At 38.6% G+C, this 19949-nt stretch overlaps 1 protein-coding gene across 1 annotated transcript in view; it reads left to right on the top strand.

Annotated features, from left to right (window-relative positions):
* EDA25 (CCAAT-binding factor) overlaps positions 1–19949 on the top strand; it is a 47851-nt gene that overhangs the window by 2919 nt on the left and 24983 nt on the right. The window contains exons 3-6 of the mRNA XM_089138471.1: positions 6582–6701; positions 7172–7247; positions 11730–11798; positions 12022–12102. Coding sequence (XP_088994597.1) covers positions 6582–6701; positions 7172–7247; positions 11730–11798; positions 12022–12102 — 346 coding nt within the window. The remainder of the gene's footprint in view (positions 1–6581; positions 6702–7171; positions 7248–11729; positions 11799–12021; positions 12103–19949) is intronic.

Here is a 19949-nt window from a genome sequence, read left to right as displayed (position 1 = left end):
TCAAAGTTTAGTCTTGTTTTTAGAAGATCCAATCAGTAATATAGCAATAAGAATACATAAATGTAGTTAGAATACAAACGAAAATTCACTATTAATATTCTGAATTTAAAAAAATGAGCACTTGATAGTTGTATTATATCTTTAAAATGTGTCACTACAAGTTTAGTGTGAAAACACACACACACACACACACACACACGCTTGTCTAATTTAGGAAATGTTGGGACTATCATTTTTATCTAGCCTTGTGTACAATGTTTGTTGACATGCAAAGTTGGTGGCTTGTCTGGATGTGTTGCCATTTGCCTTCATTGGTTGCTTGGGTCACCCTAACTATTATTTTCTAGGGTGCAGACAAGCACCTGTAAACCAAAAAAAAGCGATTTTCTAACTGCCTGAACTATCCTTAGGTTAGGAATGTTGTTAGCAAGTCGCCTGTCACAACCCACCTGAACTACGTTGGTTCTGGGCATGACTAATGTGCGCGCTCACCACATGATCTAGTAGCACATAGTTTAAGGGCCAAACCTCACATCCACTCCATGGATTTCAATATCAATGGCATAAAGAGAATCCAATGATCATTAGCAGCGGAATAAGAAATAAACTATATTAATTGAAACCATTAAGGTTTTCAAAGACTAATTATTGGAGTGCTATCTACTTGTCTTATTATAACCAAATCCAATTAAATAGAGTAAAACCAATGTATCATGAAGAAAAGCTCTTATGTCCATAAGCACAATCAACATACAATCCGAGAAGCATCATGCATCTCTATCTCCTACCCATACCAAGTATACTCTTCTAGTGTTGAAACATCACCTATTATGGTATCTAATGAAACATTCCTCGAGGACAAGCTTTCCGACAAAAGCTTAGGGAGGGATGATGCAAGTTCAAGGCAATCTAACACATAACATCTCTACATGTAATATTAAAACTATTATAATGAGTAATCATGCAAGCAAGCAATTGAACAAAATCACTTAGTCCATAGTAATACATACTTTCATTTATTAGAAATTAAAACCTAGCAAATGATCTCATAATCTTAAGTGGTATAGTACTACTACAATAGATTAGCTAGATTTCTAGCCTCCATAGTGCAATGAACGCATGGAAACACATCGTCTTGGAAGTAGTCGTGGCTTATACTATTTAACAACCTTCCATATAATCCTTATCTTTTGCCTTTAACCAGGAAGTCCTCATGCCAATCGCCTATTTCGGGTAGAGATCAACATTGTAATTTAGGCTGGGTAGCTTCGCAATTATCTTTGTCGGTTTTACCCATATACAGGATTATACAACTCCTAAAACCCTGTTGGCAAGGGTTGTAGTATTTGGAATGTTCACTCACCGAAATGCATACATCCTCACATTATGTCATGACTGGCTACACTTATTCATGCCTCCTGTACCACATTATGTATGTAATAAGTGAAGTATAGAATCATAATAAACCCAACCCTGAATCAACCACAACATCTGACATAACATCTCATGATTATCCTTCTCATCACATAATGACAATCCCATAACATTGCAATATTGTCAAACAAAATGGTAATGATGCATGAACACATATGATCAGGTAAGACTTGGTAAAATAAAACTGACCCCACTTGTAACAATGATCAACATGTGTTAGGAATCAAACAACAGATATAGCCTCAGAATCACTATTCTAGAATATGGACTTACTTTGATATCACCAATAAACAAAAGGTACCCTCAGGTGTGAGGAACAAAACCCTAAAAGTACAACACTTGATCTTCACATTCTGTGTTAGAAATCTATTTCCCAATTTCAGTCCACAGATTTTGCCCAATTTCCTACGCAGATGTTGTAAAATATGGGATGAATAGAAATAAGCTGAAGTTAATTGATGTAAACCCAGAACTAGGGTTAAGGGTAGAAGTGGGATTTTGCTAGGTCTAGGGGTTGTGCAGGAATTCCCAGCAAAGAAGAACGGAAATCCTAGGGTTTAGAGGGTGCTTTGACACTCCTAAACTCTGCGATAGTGTGGACACAGTTCTGGTTTTTAGCAGAAATCAGAAATTAGGGTTTTGAGAAGGTTCGGCTTGGGTTGATTAGGGTCTATGGTTGCTGGTTCTGTCCTTGTTTGTCCCACTCGTCCCTGCAGTGGTTTTGCTTTCATACTTAGGGAGAGTGTTTGTGTGAATCGCGTTCTCAATTTGTTGACCCGCCTCTGCTAACCCATCAAAGGTAGTCAATGGCTGTGCAAAGAGGTATTAGGCGTACTAAGGGATTCTTAATGACCATTTTAACCTGTTCTTTTTCAGATGGGCGATCCCACATCTGAGCTGCCTTCTTCCTAAACCTCATCAGAAAAGTTGTGAACCCCTCTTTTGGTTCTTATCTAGTGGTCTCCAAGTCATGAGGGTAAGTTCCATCTCTACGGTTAAGTGATTTGGAGGTTTAAGAAGGTCTGAATTGACTGAACTTATGGTTTTCAGAAGTTTTAGAAATCTGCAGAATTCTTCTAAGGAAGAAGATGAAGTGCAGATTTTTTTTTGAAACTGAGAAATTAACAACAGCTTTAAGGCTTAGAGGGTGTTGCGATTTTTGGCTTGTGTCTAAAAAAAATGCTACGCAAGTGCACGTGTCGCAATCAAGTAGTAAATAATATGTAGAGTATCGATCCCACGGAGAATTTTATCATTAACTATTAATGTAAAAGGAAGGCTAATTTAAACAAGATTAACAAAATTACTTTGTGATTAATGAACTAAATAACCAAAGGACAGGTAAATTAAACTAAAGATACTAAATGAAAAATATGCAATAGAAGGAATTATAATACATGGTAAGAATGTTGGGAATCAATTTCCCCTCCCCTGAATTTGGCTGTCAAAACTACAGCAACGCTGCAGTACAAGGTATATCAAGGAACCTAGAACTCAATTGCATACGGGTATCTTCCAATCCACATATGCATCAACATCCTATTTCAAAACCCTTAAATTCCTATGGAGAATTGAACTAAGGATGCAGATTACGCTCGAGTTCCAATATTGGTTACGTGAGGCAGGTGAGTATTCCTACCCCACCCATTAATTAGCTAAACCCAAATAAGGATTAAGCTATCTCACGCTATTCAACATTTATCTAGGTCTAATTAACTTTCCAATTAACTAACACCACAACATTCACTCACGGATGATCAGTCAGTAAATGAAATTACTCAAAACTAACATGCGAATACATTGATAATAGACTGTGCTACAGCAGAGCTACAGAAAACTGGATAATTACAGCTTAAATCACAGGTTCAGGTACTCTTATCATCCCAACACAATAAGAGCTTAGCTCATATTAAAGTTCAAAAACAGAGAAATATATGTAGTCATTAACACATTTCAGCTAGAATATGAAGAATTAAGAATTATAAAACCAAATAGAAAACTCGTGGATGCTTCCACACTGCTCCAACTTCCTGTCTCCAGCAGGTCTTCTTTATGCACGAGCTTAGCTTCCTCTTCTCTCTGGTCCTCACTCATCCGCCTCCCTTCTCATTTTTCCAAACTTTCCTCAAATGATAGGGTAGAAATGGGCTGTAGGATTAGAACCTTTCCACTAGTATCAAGGGCTGAGATCCTTCATGTAGTGACAAGAAGAATGTCTAATTAGTTAACCCCTTTACAATCATTTCACTAGGTGGTACTACGTGAGTTCAATCTGGGAATATTTTGCTACGTAATGCTGTAGCATCTTTACAGCAAGCTGAGAAGACATGTTCTTTGTTCCTCTTCTATGTTTCATGTCATATTTTCCTTTATGATTCTTTTCCTACAAGGCCAAGAGAAAGAGGGCTGATCAGTTCCATCCATTAATTCAAGAGAAATTCATGCATGAATGACATAAAAGACCTTTACAAAATTTAAAACACTCAAACTAACTAAAACAAAATTTAATGACAATTAACACTAAAACAAAGATAAAATACTCTTAAATCAAGCTATCTCAAGTATAAAATTACTAGAATTAACTCTATTTCATAGAGTTATCAGCGACCTAAGGGGAGAAGAAAGAGAGGCTTAAGGTGCTGTGATCTGAAATCTGCAGGGGAAGGGTCCTTAGAGCTGCCGTGGGTAGGAGGGAGGGGTGGGGGAGTTGTAGGGCTAAGGGAGAATTGGGGGAGGGCCAGGAGCTGTTGCAGGGTGTAGGAGAAGGGGGTAAGAGGGGCGGTAGGGGTTGGGGAAGGAACTGGAAGATCCTATGATGGAAGGGGGAGGGGGTCCTATGGTCATGCAAGGGAGGGGAAGGGCGGGAAGGGGCTGCAGAAGAGGGAGGGGCAGGGGTTGGGGGTGGGGTCCTCTATACTTACTTGGTTGCTGCTAGAATTGTTGCTTGAAGGCTAAAGTTGCTTGCTGGAGTTGCAGGACTGAAGTTAAAAACCTTGAAGAATGTTGGCTTAGACAACTGCAGGGTCCTCCTCAAAGGAACCCTGCTAATACCACTTTGGCTGCAATAAAATCGATAATTTTATTCATAAAACTGGGTACATGGGCTGGTTTTTTGCCTCAAAAGCTCTAATTTGGGTGGGATCTCCGGCCCCCCCTTTGACCAAAAAAGAATCCGAATTTATTTAAAATACTTGGACTCTAGGTGGGGTTCCTTTATTGATTAGGGTCTGACCACATTACATGGACTCTTTGAATTGGACTCTACTAATTAAAAACACATGCTAGAGTTAGATTTTAAGTTGACTTAAATAAGTACGTGCTAGTTTAAGGTAACTTAGGGCTCAACCAAACAACTTTGAATTAAAGTAAACCTCCCTAAACTAATCCAAACTCAACTTATTTAGGTATTTGAACTCAAATAAAATTATAATTTTTAAAAAAAATCTGTTCTTTCAAAGCGGAGGGTGAAAGAAAAGGAAAATTTTTTTTTGTCTAATAGAGAAAAAAGAAAGCAGCAATTTTCTGTAATATTCTGGAAAAAATTCCAGAAAAAGGGGGCAAAATGCCCAATATACTCCCAAATAGGGGTTTTGCCAGGTTAGGATGGCTTCTTGGAGTCATCCTGGGGGCCCCACATGAAGTTTCAGCCTGGGGGTCTTTGTGTTCACATCGTTAGTGTAAATTTAATTTCAATTAAACTAGACTTCTAAAACTGACATCCATGAAAATACGAGTCAAAATCAACTCTTAGGTTGGGTATCAGATCTCCTGGAAGTACAGTACCCAGAATTGTTCTATTTTCTGCCCATAGTGGATACATGACTTCAGAATGTACAATTAACAATTTGTAATATTTTTGATAGATTTATTACGTGATACTGAGTTAATTAATGCCAAAAAGTCAGAAGAACTCAAGTGATCTGGCAGTGCTAAAACTTACAAAAACCTGTTGAAATAGGGTTAAACCTGGTAAACACTAGTTTCAATGGTTGGTTTGTCTTAGACAAGGTTGAAATTAGTGTTGTCATGCAAGGTTATTAAAGCGGCAAAGCGACCAAAGCGATTGGGGCTCCATCTTGGTGATTAGGCGACTAAGCGGCGCTTAGGCGGCAATAAAGCAACCAAAGCGGTTTAGTCAATATTTTTAATATAACTACTTTTTAATACAAATACTTTTTATAATAAACTAAAGTACTAAACAAACATTCAACAATCACATTCATAAAAATAAAAATAAAAAAACATTCAAGAATCACAATTATGAAAAATTATCCAAAAAAAGATTAAAAACATAACTTCATCTCATCAAGCATCATAAGATTCATAACAATAATTATGTAGTATGTACTATATTAGTAATCAATGTGAAAAATGAAAATGAAAGTAGTAATTTTACATTCTTACTTATCTCTATGATAGTGTGACGCCAAATAAGTGTCTTGTACTCTTGTGCATAGATCAGTAATCAGAATTGATATATCCATTTTTCCCTTTTTTTAACCAAATAGTGCCGACATGATAAATTAATAGATCTCATTATTCTGATTTCCAAGTCATTGTTTATTTAATGATTCATTGATTATCAATGTTGAATATGGCTCATGCTTCACATTCTGTTGCCGATAGGCACTTTGGGCCTCGATTCCGAAATGGCTCACATATTTAAATTTATATACGGCATTGTAGAATAAATTATGATTGAAAAAAAGAAAAAATAATATGCACAAATTACAAAATGTAAAAAAAAAAAAAAAAAAAACGGTTACTTTAGCATCTAGGCGGCAATATGGCGCAAAAGGCCGCAAAGTGGTAGTGCCTAAGTAAAAAAAAGGCAAGAATTCAGCCCGTTAGTTAAGCGGCAACAATTTAAGCGGTTCAAAAACCGCTTTGCCGCCTTAGCGGCTGCTTAGGCACGCCTGGGCGGACACTTTGATAACCATGTTGTCATGGTCAAGTTTCAACTGAAACTTAGAATGATGATCTCATCCTGCCCAGGTAAGCCTTTGAAATGTTTTTCTTCTGTCGTTGTGCTCCTTGTAGTGCTCTTTTGTTGTATTCCACTTGTTTGTTTTGTGAAGTCACCCCACTACTTAGGTTATGTACTTCTAATTTCTCATCATTGACTAATCATACTTTTGTCATGGCAGTCTCTTACCAGATCGTAAGCTGAAAAGTCTTTTCCAGCGACCGTTGAATTGCCTGCCTGAATCAAAAGATGGTTACTCACTTTTACTATTCTGGTACTGGGAAGAATGCTTAAAGCAGAGGTATTCTCTCACGATATTCATATGGCTATTTCTTTAACACCAGACAATTGAATCCTACATTATTTCCTTTGTACAATGATAAATTCATGCTTCAAGAGATTGCATTACTGATATGAAGCCTCTCTTCCTATGTGCGTATGTATTTATTCATGCAACTAGCATAGCTTGTGATGCCTAACAAAGCTTTGTATTGTTGATGGTCAAATTTGTGAGAATGGTTTTGCATGTCATTGGTTGACTTGCTTCTTTGCTCCCCTAATGAGCTCTGTGGATGGTTTTCCATTGAGTTGCCAATTTAAGGTTTTGAATGCCTGTTACTTGGTTTTTCCATGTGTATTTGATGTTCCAGCACATTGTGTGTCAAGTCAAGATCATTATATTTTTCACTGGAAGTGGTTATAGCTTTGCATTCTGGTGGGCTGAACTAGGTTCTGTTTCACTGAATGTGATCCTTAAATAAATTGCTGCAGGTATGAACGCTTTATTTTGGCACTTGAGGAAGCATCTAAGGATATGTTGCCTGTACTCAAAGATAAGGCTTTGAAGGTTAGCTTGCTTATTCATTCTACTTTGTTCCTTTTCATTCCAACTTTAAAATTTTATCAGTAACTATTTAAGTATGCCTTAATTTTCTGATGGAATCTTCTATAGAATTAGCTTCACTTTGAGTTGTTTGAGTCCAAACAGATGGTATTGGTAGTGTTGTGCCAATTTGCTCGTCATTAGTAGATTGGCTTTGGCAAATTAGGTTCCCATTAAATCAACTAATTCTTTAAGTTCAACTTGGTGCAAAATAGCCAATTGCATTGCAGTTAGGAATTTTTGGAGAGTTAAGAAGCATTATATAGATAAACTCACCGTAACGGAGATGAGGATGTTGATTAGGATTAGTTGCAAAATTAAGAAGGATAAAGCAAGAAATGATCATACTGGAGTTGGTGGTATGGGACTGCTCTGATATGTGAAAGACTATGAGAAGTCATTTAAGATGGGATGGCCATGTTCTTTGGAGGGCTTTGGGTGCTCTAGAACAGAGGAGTGATTCAGTTCAGATTGGAGGAGGCCTTCAGATTCTCTAGCACAGAGGAGTGGTATAATCCAGATTGGAGGAAACAAAAATCCAAGGGCAGAGGTGAAGGATAGGTTTGGTGACTACCTCAGATAACAGTTCTGGCATTTTTTTTATTCTTGGAGAACAGAAGAATGTGTGGCAGGTGTTTATAAAGGTGATTCATTCTTTTGTTCTTGAAGAATGAACAAGTAAGAAAAATGGTCTGAAAAACAGCTTTTATCTGGCAGGGAAATAAAAACTTATTAAAATGGTCCCAATGGTAAATACCCCTTGACACCACCCCCATTCTTGCTCGCAAACTACTTCCACATTGTGCCCTTGCTTTGAATCTATGAAATCTCGAATTGTGGGGCCAATTGGGGAATGCTTCTAGTATGGGTTTATCAAATGCACATTTTCAAACAAAGAACTGTCTCCCAGCATAAAAACACGTAAAAATGGTTTTACACCCTTTTACCAAAAATAAAAAAAGGCTTTACACAAGAGTTGGTTCCCAAAACGTAGATTTTACCAAACACATACAAAATGACCTTGGGAGAAGTGGTGATTTAAGACTTGCATAACTTAGGCCTTATCAAGTATGATCTTTACTAGAGCTGATTGGAGTGCAAGGGTCCATGTAGCTGACCCGATTACTGGTCCCTTCAACATTTCATAAATCTAATGCAGCAGTGGTCTTTGGAACTTGACTTTTGAGTGAATATTGTTGGGAAGGAAAATGGTACAGTGCATTAGCGATCAGAACCTACAAATGCAAAATATCAAAGCCTTAGTGGTGTTTGCATGCATTTGTTATTTTTCAAATGCACAAGGATGTTCTGACATTTTAAAATTTCTTTTATTACCTGCGTGTTTAGATGATGAGCTATTATCTTATGGGAAGAGTCCTCCACCTCAAATCTTTTACTGTAAATGAATTTCGGATATTGCTGGAATTCACCTTCACAATTATTCCAATTCACTTCAGGTTTGGAAACTCCTTTTGTGTTCCTTTGAGAGAATCTAATGTAAAGCTAAGTTCATGGATGACTTATCCCCATTTTAACCGAAATTCAGATAATTAGGAATAGGAACAGACATGATAACCTAGTGTCTGAAACAGCAATTAGAAGTATGATCAGTGTGGTTTATGATGAACCGTGTATGGTGGTGAAAACTGTTCCAAATTTCATTTGATTCCAATGGTCGAATTGAAAGATATGGAGGTGGACTGAAAATTAAAACTTACGATAAAACTCACAGTTTAATGGTGGGTTGCAGTGATGAATTGGGTGCATTGGATAAATGGGAATATGAGATGGAATGGAAGGTCTATAAACCCAGCTGGATTTGAGAGGTGAGTGTGAAGCAAAGTATCCAATCAACCAATTAATTCAGTCTCGCACCTGTTCGGATGAGAGGCTCCAGCTGCAGCTTAACACAGCAGGTGATGGTCTACATGATCAAAATACTAGCTGATTTGTTCAAACAGTACAGCAACACGGGCAGCAATAGCAGATTCTGAACAAGATATTTGAAAAAAAAAAAAAAAGAAGAGAAAATTACACAGTACCCACTATTTTTGGGGTGAAACTAGTGACCACCCACTATTTTCTCCAAAATTACATGGCACCCACATGCATAATTACAAATTACCCACAGTTAAATTTACTGTTAAATGAGTTGTAGAATTACCTAAATGCCCTTTGATGCCATAGCCAACCCCTAGATTGGTGGGATTCTCCCTTCACCCATCTTCTTCCTATGCCGGAACTACCCTCCACCACCGGAAACTGCCCACCACGCCAACGACCAGACCCCCTCCCCGCGGGCGACCACAGCCCAACCCCATCTCTCTCTCTAAAACAAGCGTAGATCTGCAGAAATAACACTCAGATTTGAAGAACAAGATTTTGCAGAAATTTGAAACGCTGGATGGATTTCTACGACTCTCCATCGTGTATATCGAGTAAATGGGTTGTAATAGAAACACTTCGTTTCTCTCTCTCTCTTCTCTTCCTTCTTTCTTCATTGATAAAATCTGCTACCAAACCTCTTATTGCAGATTTAGGGGTTTCCAATTAGGTTCTTCATTTGAGAAGCTAGAAGAAGTGGAAATACTTTCTAGGATGATGAATTTGCATTCGATTTCAGTGGTGAGATGGAGAAAAACTCTCTATACACGAAGGAGCTATTTGATGGAGGAGTAATTCGACCTCCGAAGGTCCTTCCTCCTCTAAAACTCTGTGAGGAATCTTCAACTTGGAATAGCTTTCTACAGATTCCTGGGTTTTCTTGGGCAAACAGTGTATTTCCTTAATGGGTCTTTGGCCGTTGCTCTACCTTTTGATGCACTTCAAAACAAAAGCCAATCTTCTAATCTCCATTTCCTAGAGCCCTTGAGAGATGAAAAAGACAAAGAAGAAGATTGTTTCGACATCGATGCTTCTGCTTTTGTGTTCTCTTGCTGATTCTTCTGTTCTTCTTCCCACGAGAACTCTGGAACTCTATAGGGAGAGAGTGATCTGGTTCCTCTACGACCAGACCTCGAAGACATCAAAATGGGTTCTCTATCTCCACCTCGAGTCTGAGATTTATCTGACCCATTATGTGTTTGTTCTATTGCCGCAATGGATGAATTGGTATCTTTCTTCTGTCTTGGCGAGAAGGTGTCAAGAATCATCTTCTTCTCTAGTCAAACCTCTAATTGCAGATTCAAGGGTTTCCAATTAGAGAGAGAGAGAGAGAAATGGGGTGGGCTGTGGTGGCCAGTGGGGAGGGGGCCTGATCTTTGGCGTGGTGGGCGGCGGTGGAGAGTAGTTTTCAGCATAGGAAGAATATGGGTGAATCCCTTCACCCATCTAGGGGTTGGGTATGACATCAAACGGCATTTAAGTAATTTTTTAACCCATTTAACAGCAGAATTTAACTGTGGGTAACTAGTAATTATGCATGTGGGTGCCATGTAATTTTTGAGACAATAGTGGGTGGTTACTAGTTTCACCCCAAATATAGTGGGTGCCGTATAATTTGCTCAAAAAAAGAAAAAAGAGCTATGATGAGTGTATTTAGCTATCAACAGCAAGGCTTTGCTAGTCCTAGGATTTAACAGTCTAACAACAAGGTTTCCTTGAGGTGCTTAGCTCTCTCAGCCAAACCCTAGCCCTTCTTATCATTTAAGCAAGAAACAAGAGAATAAGCTTCAACAGTAAGTTCATTGAAGTTCTGTGAATTGACTCACCTCACACACACGCGCACAAGTTACATATTAAGTGGTTATGTGAACTGAAAACAGCTTATTACATATTAATTGAGTGTTAATACTAGCTCTCAAGTTACATAGAATATAGAAACTACTAATCCTAAAAATAGGAACCAAATCTTTAGAAACTACTTGGCTTTAAAATTCACCACATGCATGAATTACTAAAATTTTTTTTTGGAAATTAGGAATGGCATAATGATAGTTACTAAAAAACATCTTCACTCTTCTAAAAGGCTAGTTGTGTTCTTGTGAGCTTTTTTCTGCCTTGTTGCTTAGTTAGTAGGCTAGTTGCTTAACAGCTCTTTGATGAGTTAAATTTCTTTCATTTGTTTGTTATATCTAGACTATGATGTTGTACTTAGATATTATGGGTCCTGGATTTTCTGCTTTTTGATGCATGGAACTTTGACATAGTTAGTCATTTATACATTAGAGAACTTATTTTGCACTAGGGCTGTTGAGTAGGAATGCTAAATCATGAGAATATAGTAATAGCCGTGCTTCAAACATCTGTTTTTGTTCAAACTTGAATATTTATTTGGTTGGCTGCTACAAAAAATTTATTTTGGGGGATGTAGGTGCATTATCTCTTTGTTGACGAAACTAAGGAATCTTCATTCTTTCTATCAATATTTTACTGGTGTAGGATATCATGTGTAGGAGGAGGCTAATCTTAATAGAAAGTTTCTTATGTACTGTGACTCTTTTGCAGACAATATATGCTCTACTAAGAAGTAAACCAGAGCAAGAAAGAAGGTTGCTCTCTGCTCTAGTTAATAAGGTAATTCTTGTTATTTTTCTGTTTTGGTCAAAAGAAATTAATGTTATGATTTCCTATTACAATTCTATGTCCAGCATATATGTGTTTCTGGTTATCTGTGGCTTTTATTTTCGTTTTTACTGAGAGGGTCTTACTATTGGAGAGGCTTGTTTGATGTTTCTTAGACTCTTGGAATAATAGAAACTTGACCCAAAAAGTACTTCAATTTTCTGATTCACTGCAGCTTGGGGATCCTACTAATCGGGCTGCGTCAAATGCTGATTTCCATTTGTCAAACCTTTTATCTGCACATCCAAATATGAAGGTAGAACTCTCAAGTTGAGGCTGTTGTGCATTTTACTTACTGATCCTATTGTAGCATATTCATGGATACTAAGCATTAATGGTTTTGCATTTGTATAGTTCTTAACTGTTAGTTTTGAGTACCCTCATTGAAGAGGCAACTAGTATGCCATGGGTCTCTGTTCTCAAGTTGAATAGAGACCAAATTTCCAATTCCAAGTTTTTGAAATATGTTGAGAATTCACTTGGCGGATTTGTTAAAAGACTGATTTCCTTGAAAAGTCAAGAGGAAAATTTTGTGGGACACTTGGATGCACAGCAATGATTATGAAGCTTGATGTTGTATAATAAAGAAACAACATGTGGACAAATTAGTGAAAGCTGAAATGAGGATGTTGGGATGGATTTGGTAAAAGTAGGAAAGAGAAAAATAAGTTGCAAGAATTCTGCTTGATGTTGCATACTTGCTTGTACATGTGCAATGTCGGCATTTGAGTGCTCCGCTCCTGGGGGACGATCTGGTTCAGATCAAAAGAGGGTAAGCCCAAAATGAATCTTAAAGAAGTGAGGAAAGACATGCATACCCTTGGATTAGTATCAAGCATAGAACAAAATTCCATCGAAACTTGCGAAATTTCCACCGAAATTTCCCATTTCGGAAAATGCGAAACGAAACTCATGAGGACCGAAAAAAAGTCCTCAGTTTCGATCAAAACTATCGAAATTTCGTCAACTTGTCGAAACTTGTCGAAACTTGGTTCAACCCAATTGGACCAGCTGGTTCATGAGGAAAAAAAATTCCCAAATTTCGTGGGAAACTTGGGAAATTTCGTGGAAACTTGGAAAATTTCGTGGAAACTTGGGAAATTTTGTGGAAACTTGGGACTTTTTCTTGTAAATTTTGTAGCTTTTCCAAATTTTCATTTATTTTTGTTTATTTCATGTTTTCCTCAAATACCCACGACAAATACCCCCTCCATCAGGACTTCCCTATCCAAAGTGCATATTCCCTCAGGTTGGTTATCTTAAGCATATTTATGACCAGACTCATAAAGTTACCGTTGTCGATTAACTTGACAACCATAGGCATAAAATGTCATGGGATGTCTATGTTCGTTGGTTGGAGGAGAGGATGTTACAGGCATAATACTACTCAGCTCACAGGATGAATCTACTCTTGGCACTCCTCTTAACACTAAGTTGTATTTTCCTTTTATTGTCAACTATTTTGAAGTTAGAAATTATATATTGAATGTTATGTGCTTAAGTAGTTAAGTTTATAATGTACTTTTTGGACAACTCTACATTGATGTTATGTACATTGAATGACATATCTACATTGATTTTTTTAGCAAAATACAACAAATGTATTCTTTATACTCTAATTAGCTTAAATACAGGATCCCACCCCAAAATACTCTCTAAAACCTGTCAAAACTTGATGTCGAAACTTGTACGGAAAAGTCCTCGGTTTCCTCGAAATTTCCCAAGTTTCCACCTAAGTTTCCCATTTTCACCCGGTCGAAACTTGAGTTTCCCTCAAATTTTTTTACATTGTTTTAAAGTATAACTCTTAGTCTTGAATATAAGATCCATATAGCTGAAGTAGGGGTAAGGTCAAGTTGGTTAACAAAGAAGGCGATGCAGAGGATGATGGAGATTGCATTGGGAGTGTTGTCTGATTTGAGGGTCAAGTCAAGAAGAAGGAAACTAGGACAAAAATCAGAGATGCAGGGAGAAGAAACCACATAATAGGAGAGGGGGGGGGGTATGGAGATGATATAGGTCCCAAGACCTTGAGGCCCAAGGAAACTCCTGACTTGCTGCCCAGCAGCATTACAGTAGTCTAATAGTAGTCTTAGTTCTTTTCCAGTTAAAAAAACTTAGGTTGGGCAGGAGAAATTTTGTAATTGTGCCCAACCATGTCGGGGACAGTTTAGTCCTTTCATTTAATCACTACAACTAGTCAGTCAGTCAGTCTTTTAACCCAAGTATGATACTACAAAAGCAGCCTGTGGTTGGGATACAACGTCCTTGTACAGGTCAGCTTACAAGAAGACCTAAAGTTGGTCCATGTTCAAGTTGTATTGGGCGCAAGCTCTAAATCTATGGTTCATCCTCAGGATCCTCTTCAAGTGAACCAGCAGTAAACTAGGGTTTGTAAAACCCTGCAGTTGAGGGAATAGGGCTGTTTTTGTAGGTAGGGTCTAGGGAGGGATATGGCTTGGGCCTAGAAGCTAGGGTAATGAAATTGAAGTCTAAACCCTTGCTGTAAAATTCAGGACTGAATTCCAAGTATAGGTGTTAAGACACTAATGTATAGGGTTTCCACCCATCCTTGTTGGGGGCAGAATCAAGGACAAGGACATGTGGCAGGAATTTATTGGGGAGCAGCTACTGGCTGAAGGAATGGCTGAGGTGGAAAAGGGTTAGTTAGGATTTTTGAGGCATTGGGTGTGGGTATATCAGTGGAGAGAGGAGGAAGAAAGAAGTGGGGAATGAATTCAGTTTTGTTGGGCGAGGTTACTTGCGTGAAGGGGAAGACCCTTAGGTGGGCTTTTTGAAGGGTGAATTCAGATCTGTAATGGACTTTTCTGGGAGAGTTTAGTGCAATTAGCCATTTATATTTCTTTTACAGATCGGTTTGTACCTTTCAAGTGCTGTGCGTGAGTGAATCGAGCTAATCAGGGAGCAGAGTAGAGCTGGTTCTGGTGTTCGATCGATTGGGAATTGCAGGGTCTTATCAACTGGTATCAGAGCATGTTGATCAAGGGAATTGCTGGCAGCCAAATGGAGTCCGGGGTTGATCTGGAATCACAAGTGCAGAATTTGCGTAGTCAAGATTGGCCATGGAATTTAAAATGAAATCCATATTCCAGTGCGTAGAGGAGGTTGAGGAGAATCAGAAGTTCAGCGAAGAAATGAGAGCATGCGTTTTGCGTGCAAAGGCCCTCGATGTTGATTCACTAATGCTGGAGATGACACAGGAGAGAATAACGAAGACGCTATAGCCTTCATCGAACAGAGAAGAGAAGATATGGTAGGAGGTACTCCATTGCGTCGAAGAGTACTTGCAGACGCGACCTCAAGAAAGTCAGTAGATGTGATCGAACACCGCAGAAGGCAAAGGGAGTTCAGAGAAGTTTGCGTCGACTGCCAGAGATTGGGAAGGAGGAGGCTTCAGAAGAGCCGTTAGGCTTGGCTGTGCGAAGAGCATAGGGCGAAGTGGGGTTGGTTGGGCCCACTATATTGAGCCAGCCACAGGCTCCCAAAGCTCTTCTGCTGCGATGAAGCAACATACCAGGGTGCGATCCAGAGCCAGAAGGAACTGCTCGTGGTGGCAAAGGTGTTTGCAGCAATGACGATGGTGGCGGTGTTCCATCTTGCGGTTGAAGATGACCTGGAAAAGATGTTTTACGACGGCATCATCTTCAGGGTTTCGGGCATGCTGGAAAATTTTCTCATACACAAAGGTTATTGCTACTCCAGTGTTGACTGGTGAACTCCATCTCACTTATGGTAGTCGCTTGTTGGTGACTTTAACTCAAGCCTGAGCAAACAGGTGCTCCTCATATCAACTGGAGTTGGAGAGTTGAGCATGATTCTGGTCAGTGCAAATCATGTTGAATTGTTGGATCTGAATTGGAACCCAGAACAAGACCTATAGGTATGCGATAGGTCAACTCGTTATGGGCAAAAATGACTGTCTTTCGCCTTCTTGGAGCCGGTTCCCTAGGGAAACTTCTGCATTCCTGTCAAGTATACAAGCAGCAGCTATTAAACATTGTTGTTTCAGGAAAAATGGAAATAACGATATTTTGAAGGTGTAGAGGACTGAAAGAATTTCAAGGTGAGTTTTTTTGGAATTTTGCAATCTGTTCCCTAATCTGCCTGATAAGCATTTTAGAAGTGAGATTATTGAATCAGTTCAGAAGTGGGAACAAGAACATGGTCTTCAAAATCCAGCTGAACTTGGGGAAAATCTGGTTTCATCAGAATCCAGTGAATCTGATGGGTTGGTCAAGTCTTGAATTGATGCAACAATGCTTTGAGAATTAGGAATTCTCTTTACTCCTTGTAGCGGACCAACTTCGGCCTGGGGTTTCATGGCAGGAAAACTATGACCCCACTCATGAATGATACTGCTGAACAGCTACAGCCATCCAGACCAAAATTAGAAATGAACTCAGGCCCACTTGTGTCCATGGACCATGCTACGCAACTTTGTCTCAGGCTGCTTCAAAGGTTTGCGTTTGAAGTCATTGCTTTGGAGAACCTAGTTCAAGGATATCACCTTGAAGGCAAGGTGAAACCGAAGGAAATCTTGTTAATACACTAATGTATGGGGTTCATTTCCGCCCACCCACGTGGGGGACATAATCAAGGACAATGACATGTGGCAGGGACTCATTGGGGAGCATCCACTGGCTGAGGGTATGGCTGAGGTGGAAAGGAATTAGTTAGGATTTATATTGAGGTATTGGGTTTGGTATATTAAGGGAGAGAGGGAAGAGAGAAGGGGGGAGGGGGGAATGAATTCACTTTTGTTAGGCAAGGTTACTTGTATGAGGGGAAGACCCTTAGGTGGGCATTGTGAAGGGTGAATTCATATATGTAATGGAGTCTTGTAGGAGAATTTAGTGCAATTAGCCATTTATATTTCTTTTACAGATTGGCTTGTACCTTTCAAGTGCTCTGTGTGTGAGTTTATTGAGTTAATCAGGGAGTAGAATAGACCTTGTTCTGGTGTTTGATCAACTGGGAATTGGTGGGTCTTATCACTAGGTTTTAGAAAATTAGGGTTTCTAGGGGATGAGCTAGGGTCGAGTGTCAAGTAAGGGTTGGGGAAGGTAATCCTAAAAGGAATTAAAGTTTGGATTAAAGGTTGAGGAGAATTGGGCTTTTGAAGTCTTCAGGGTTTTAGCGTTTTCTAATCGTGACGATGAAGATTAGGTTTAATAGGATTTAGAGGGAAGGGAGGGGCTGAATTGAGGATTGTAGGGTAGGGGAGGGTAGTCTTGATCCTCAAGGGGATGGGTATTGGTTAAGGGGTTTGGGTAACGTAGGGTTTTTATACATAAATTCTCGTTTTTAATTTTCTGGGAAATCCTAAGCTGCTGCAAGTAAGAACGAAAAATAAGAAGAAGAAAAAAAGGGGAGGGGGGTTGGGGGTTAAGGGAGAGGGTGGGTAAGGTTGTTGCCACCGGGTAGGGGAAGGGGGAGGATGTTATGCCATGGGTAAGGGGCTGTTACTACAGAATTAGGGCTTTGGGGATGGGGGGTGCTGTGGATGACGGAAGAAGAAGAGGGTTGGGGCTCAGCGTGGGGCTTGGCTGTAATTACTTGGAGAACTTAGGGGCCTTGAGACTTTGAAACTGCAGAATTTCATGCACAAACGCAGCCACAAGTTCCCTCCAAAGGAATCACGACTCCTCGCTCATTCAAGTCTCAAATTCTTATTCATCAAATCATAATCTGATTTTTACAAGCTAGAGAGGCTTATTTATATCCTTCAATGCGAAACTCACATTAGGACTCAACTTTAGAAATAAATAAACTAGGGCTCCTATTTTGATTCAAGACTCACATCCATACAAGGACTGTATCATAACTTATTCTAGGATCCAATTTGAAAAATAAAAGTAGGTGGGAAAGTGCGTGTACAAATTGAGGAAGATAATTGCATTGATGCAATTGGAGAGTTGACAAAATTGCAGCAAACCACAACGGTGAGCTTAATCAAGAAAGTTTTAAATAAAAAGACTACTTGTTTCCTAACAGTGTTGTCAAAGCGTTTGCCTAGGCGGTTTTTCAACCGCTCTGTTTTGAACTGCTTAATTGATGCACTTATTTTTTGCCGCTTTTTTGCCTAAGCGTTGTCGCTTTGTGCGCCTTATTGCCACCTATACGCTAAAGCAGCTGCTTTTTTGACATTTTGTGCATAATATTTTTTCTTAACTTTTTTTTTAAAATCAAAATTTATTCTACAAAGCCGTATATAAATACAAAGCCGTATATAAATTAATAGCTTAGTCATTTCGGAATCGAGACCCAAATTGCAAAGGAACTCTGAGGCCCAAGGTGACATAGGACCTTTACAATAGAATGTGAAGCATGAGCCATATTCAACATCAAGAATCAATGAATCATTAAATGGACAATGACTTGGAAATCGGAATAATGAGATTTATTAATTTATTGTGTTGGCCTTGTTATTACATGGTCATTGTTATGATGCTTGATGAGATGAACTTATGTTTGTGTTCTTTTTTTGGATAATTTTCATAATTATGATTCTTGAATGCTTTTTTTTTTGGATGAATGTGACTATTGAATGTTTGTTTAGCTTATTATAGAAAGTTGTAGTATTAAAAAGTAGTATTAAAAATAGTTGTATTGAAAATTTTTGACCCAACCGCTTTGGTGGCCTTATTGCCGCCTAGGCGCTGCTTTGTCACCTAATTGCCTAGGCGGAGCCCCAATCGCTTTTGTTGCCTTGCTGCCTTGAATACCTTGTTTCCAAACAGAAAGTCACTTTGATTGTACTCTGGACTTGAAATTAAAACTTTTTCTTGCTACTTATAACTTTTTACAAGATTAAAAGGAAAATTACATTATTTCCTCTACTTAAAGTGATTCTTGTATATCCCACTGAACCTGTAATAAACTTTGGACCTGGTTTCATTTCACATGGATAACCAAATCGTTTGTATCTATCCTAGGCTGTGCATTTGCATGAACTCTCTTGGTGTATAGAAAAATTGACCATGGGTTATGTAATTGAGAGGATCAACACCACTTGATTTAGCACTGTATTTGAATGATCAAAACAGTAGCCAATTAAGATATTTTCATAGGGAATGAGTTATAGATTTGATAGATTAAGTATAAGACAAAAATCAGGCGCGAATCAAGACTAAAACAACAACAGCAACAACAAGCCTTGTGTCAACTAAATGGGGTCAGCTACATGGATTCTTGCCTTCCAATGAATCCAATCAGCTCTGTTTAGGCCATACTAGATAAAAGGCCTAACTTATTTATATCCTTTCTCACTACTTCTCTTAAGGTTATCTTACATCTACCCTTAGCTCTTCTAACAAATCAGAACTGAAACCTAGAGTGGTATCACATTGAAAATAACATAATAACAGAGACTATACTATCTCTTCAAAGTAGGGGCAGAACTATGAACTAGATTTGAGTTAGGCTAAAATGTGGATTGCCATAATGAATGAGAAAGATACCCTGAGGAACTGATGTCAAGTAGATGGCAGATCTGAATAGTAACCAAAACAGAAAACAGTGACAAAAAGTTGAATTGTCAATAGCCAAAGAAAGTGAGGGAATAATATGAGGGAATTGACAAGACCATAATGACAACTAAGTAACACTTGGGCTTCACACTTGTAAGATGGATAGATTGGATCGAACCCCAAACTACCTTGATCAAACACAAGGTTTCTTTATAGAGAAGAATAGCTTGCAAAGAAACTATTGGTTTTAGTTGATGAATGGGTTTCTCCATCCTCTTGTTTAAGTCCTTTATATAGCCAATGTAAAGACACGTGCATTAGGTAAACCGACCAATCACTAGCTATTACCCACCTAATGTTGATTCAACCACTACCTAACTATGGACAAAGGAAAGCTCCTTTTGACAATGAGTTCTTATTTTCAAACTGCAGCTCTTTTTATTGATTTTGGTGAATTTCTCAAGTACTCATTCATAATAGACTAGACTTGGGCTTAGATCTAGTCCATGAAGATCATGTGGGCAGACTTTTACCCATCAAAATAGCCCTAGCCCATGAAAGCCATGGGTTGATTTGGGTTAGTTCTCAGGCCATTGATTGGCCTAACCTGTTG

The sequence above is a fragment of the Hakea prostrata genome, chromosome 10, assembly GCF_041222555.1.
Source record: "Hakea prostrata isolate BN-2017 chromosome 10, UWA_Hpros_2, whole genome shotgun sequence".
NCBI lineage: Eukaryota > Viridiplantae > Streptophyta > Magnoliopsida > Proteales > Proteaceae > Hakea > Hakea prostrata.
The sequence above is the reverse complement of the archived record's forward strand: the minus strand, read 5'-3'. Positions and strand labels throughout refer to the sequence as shown.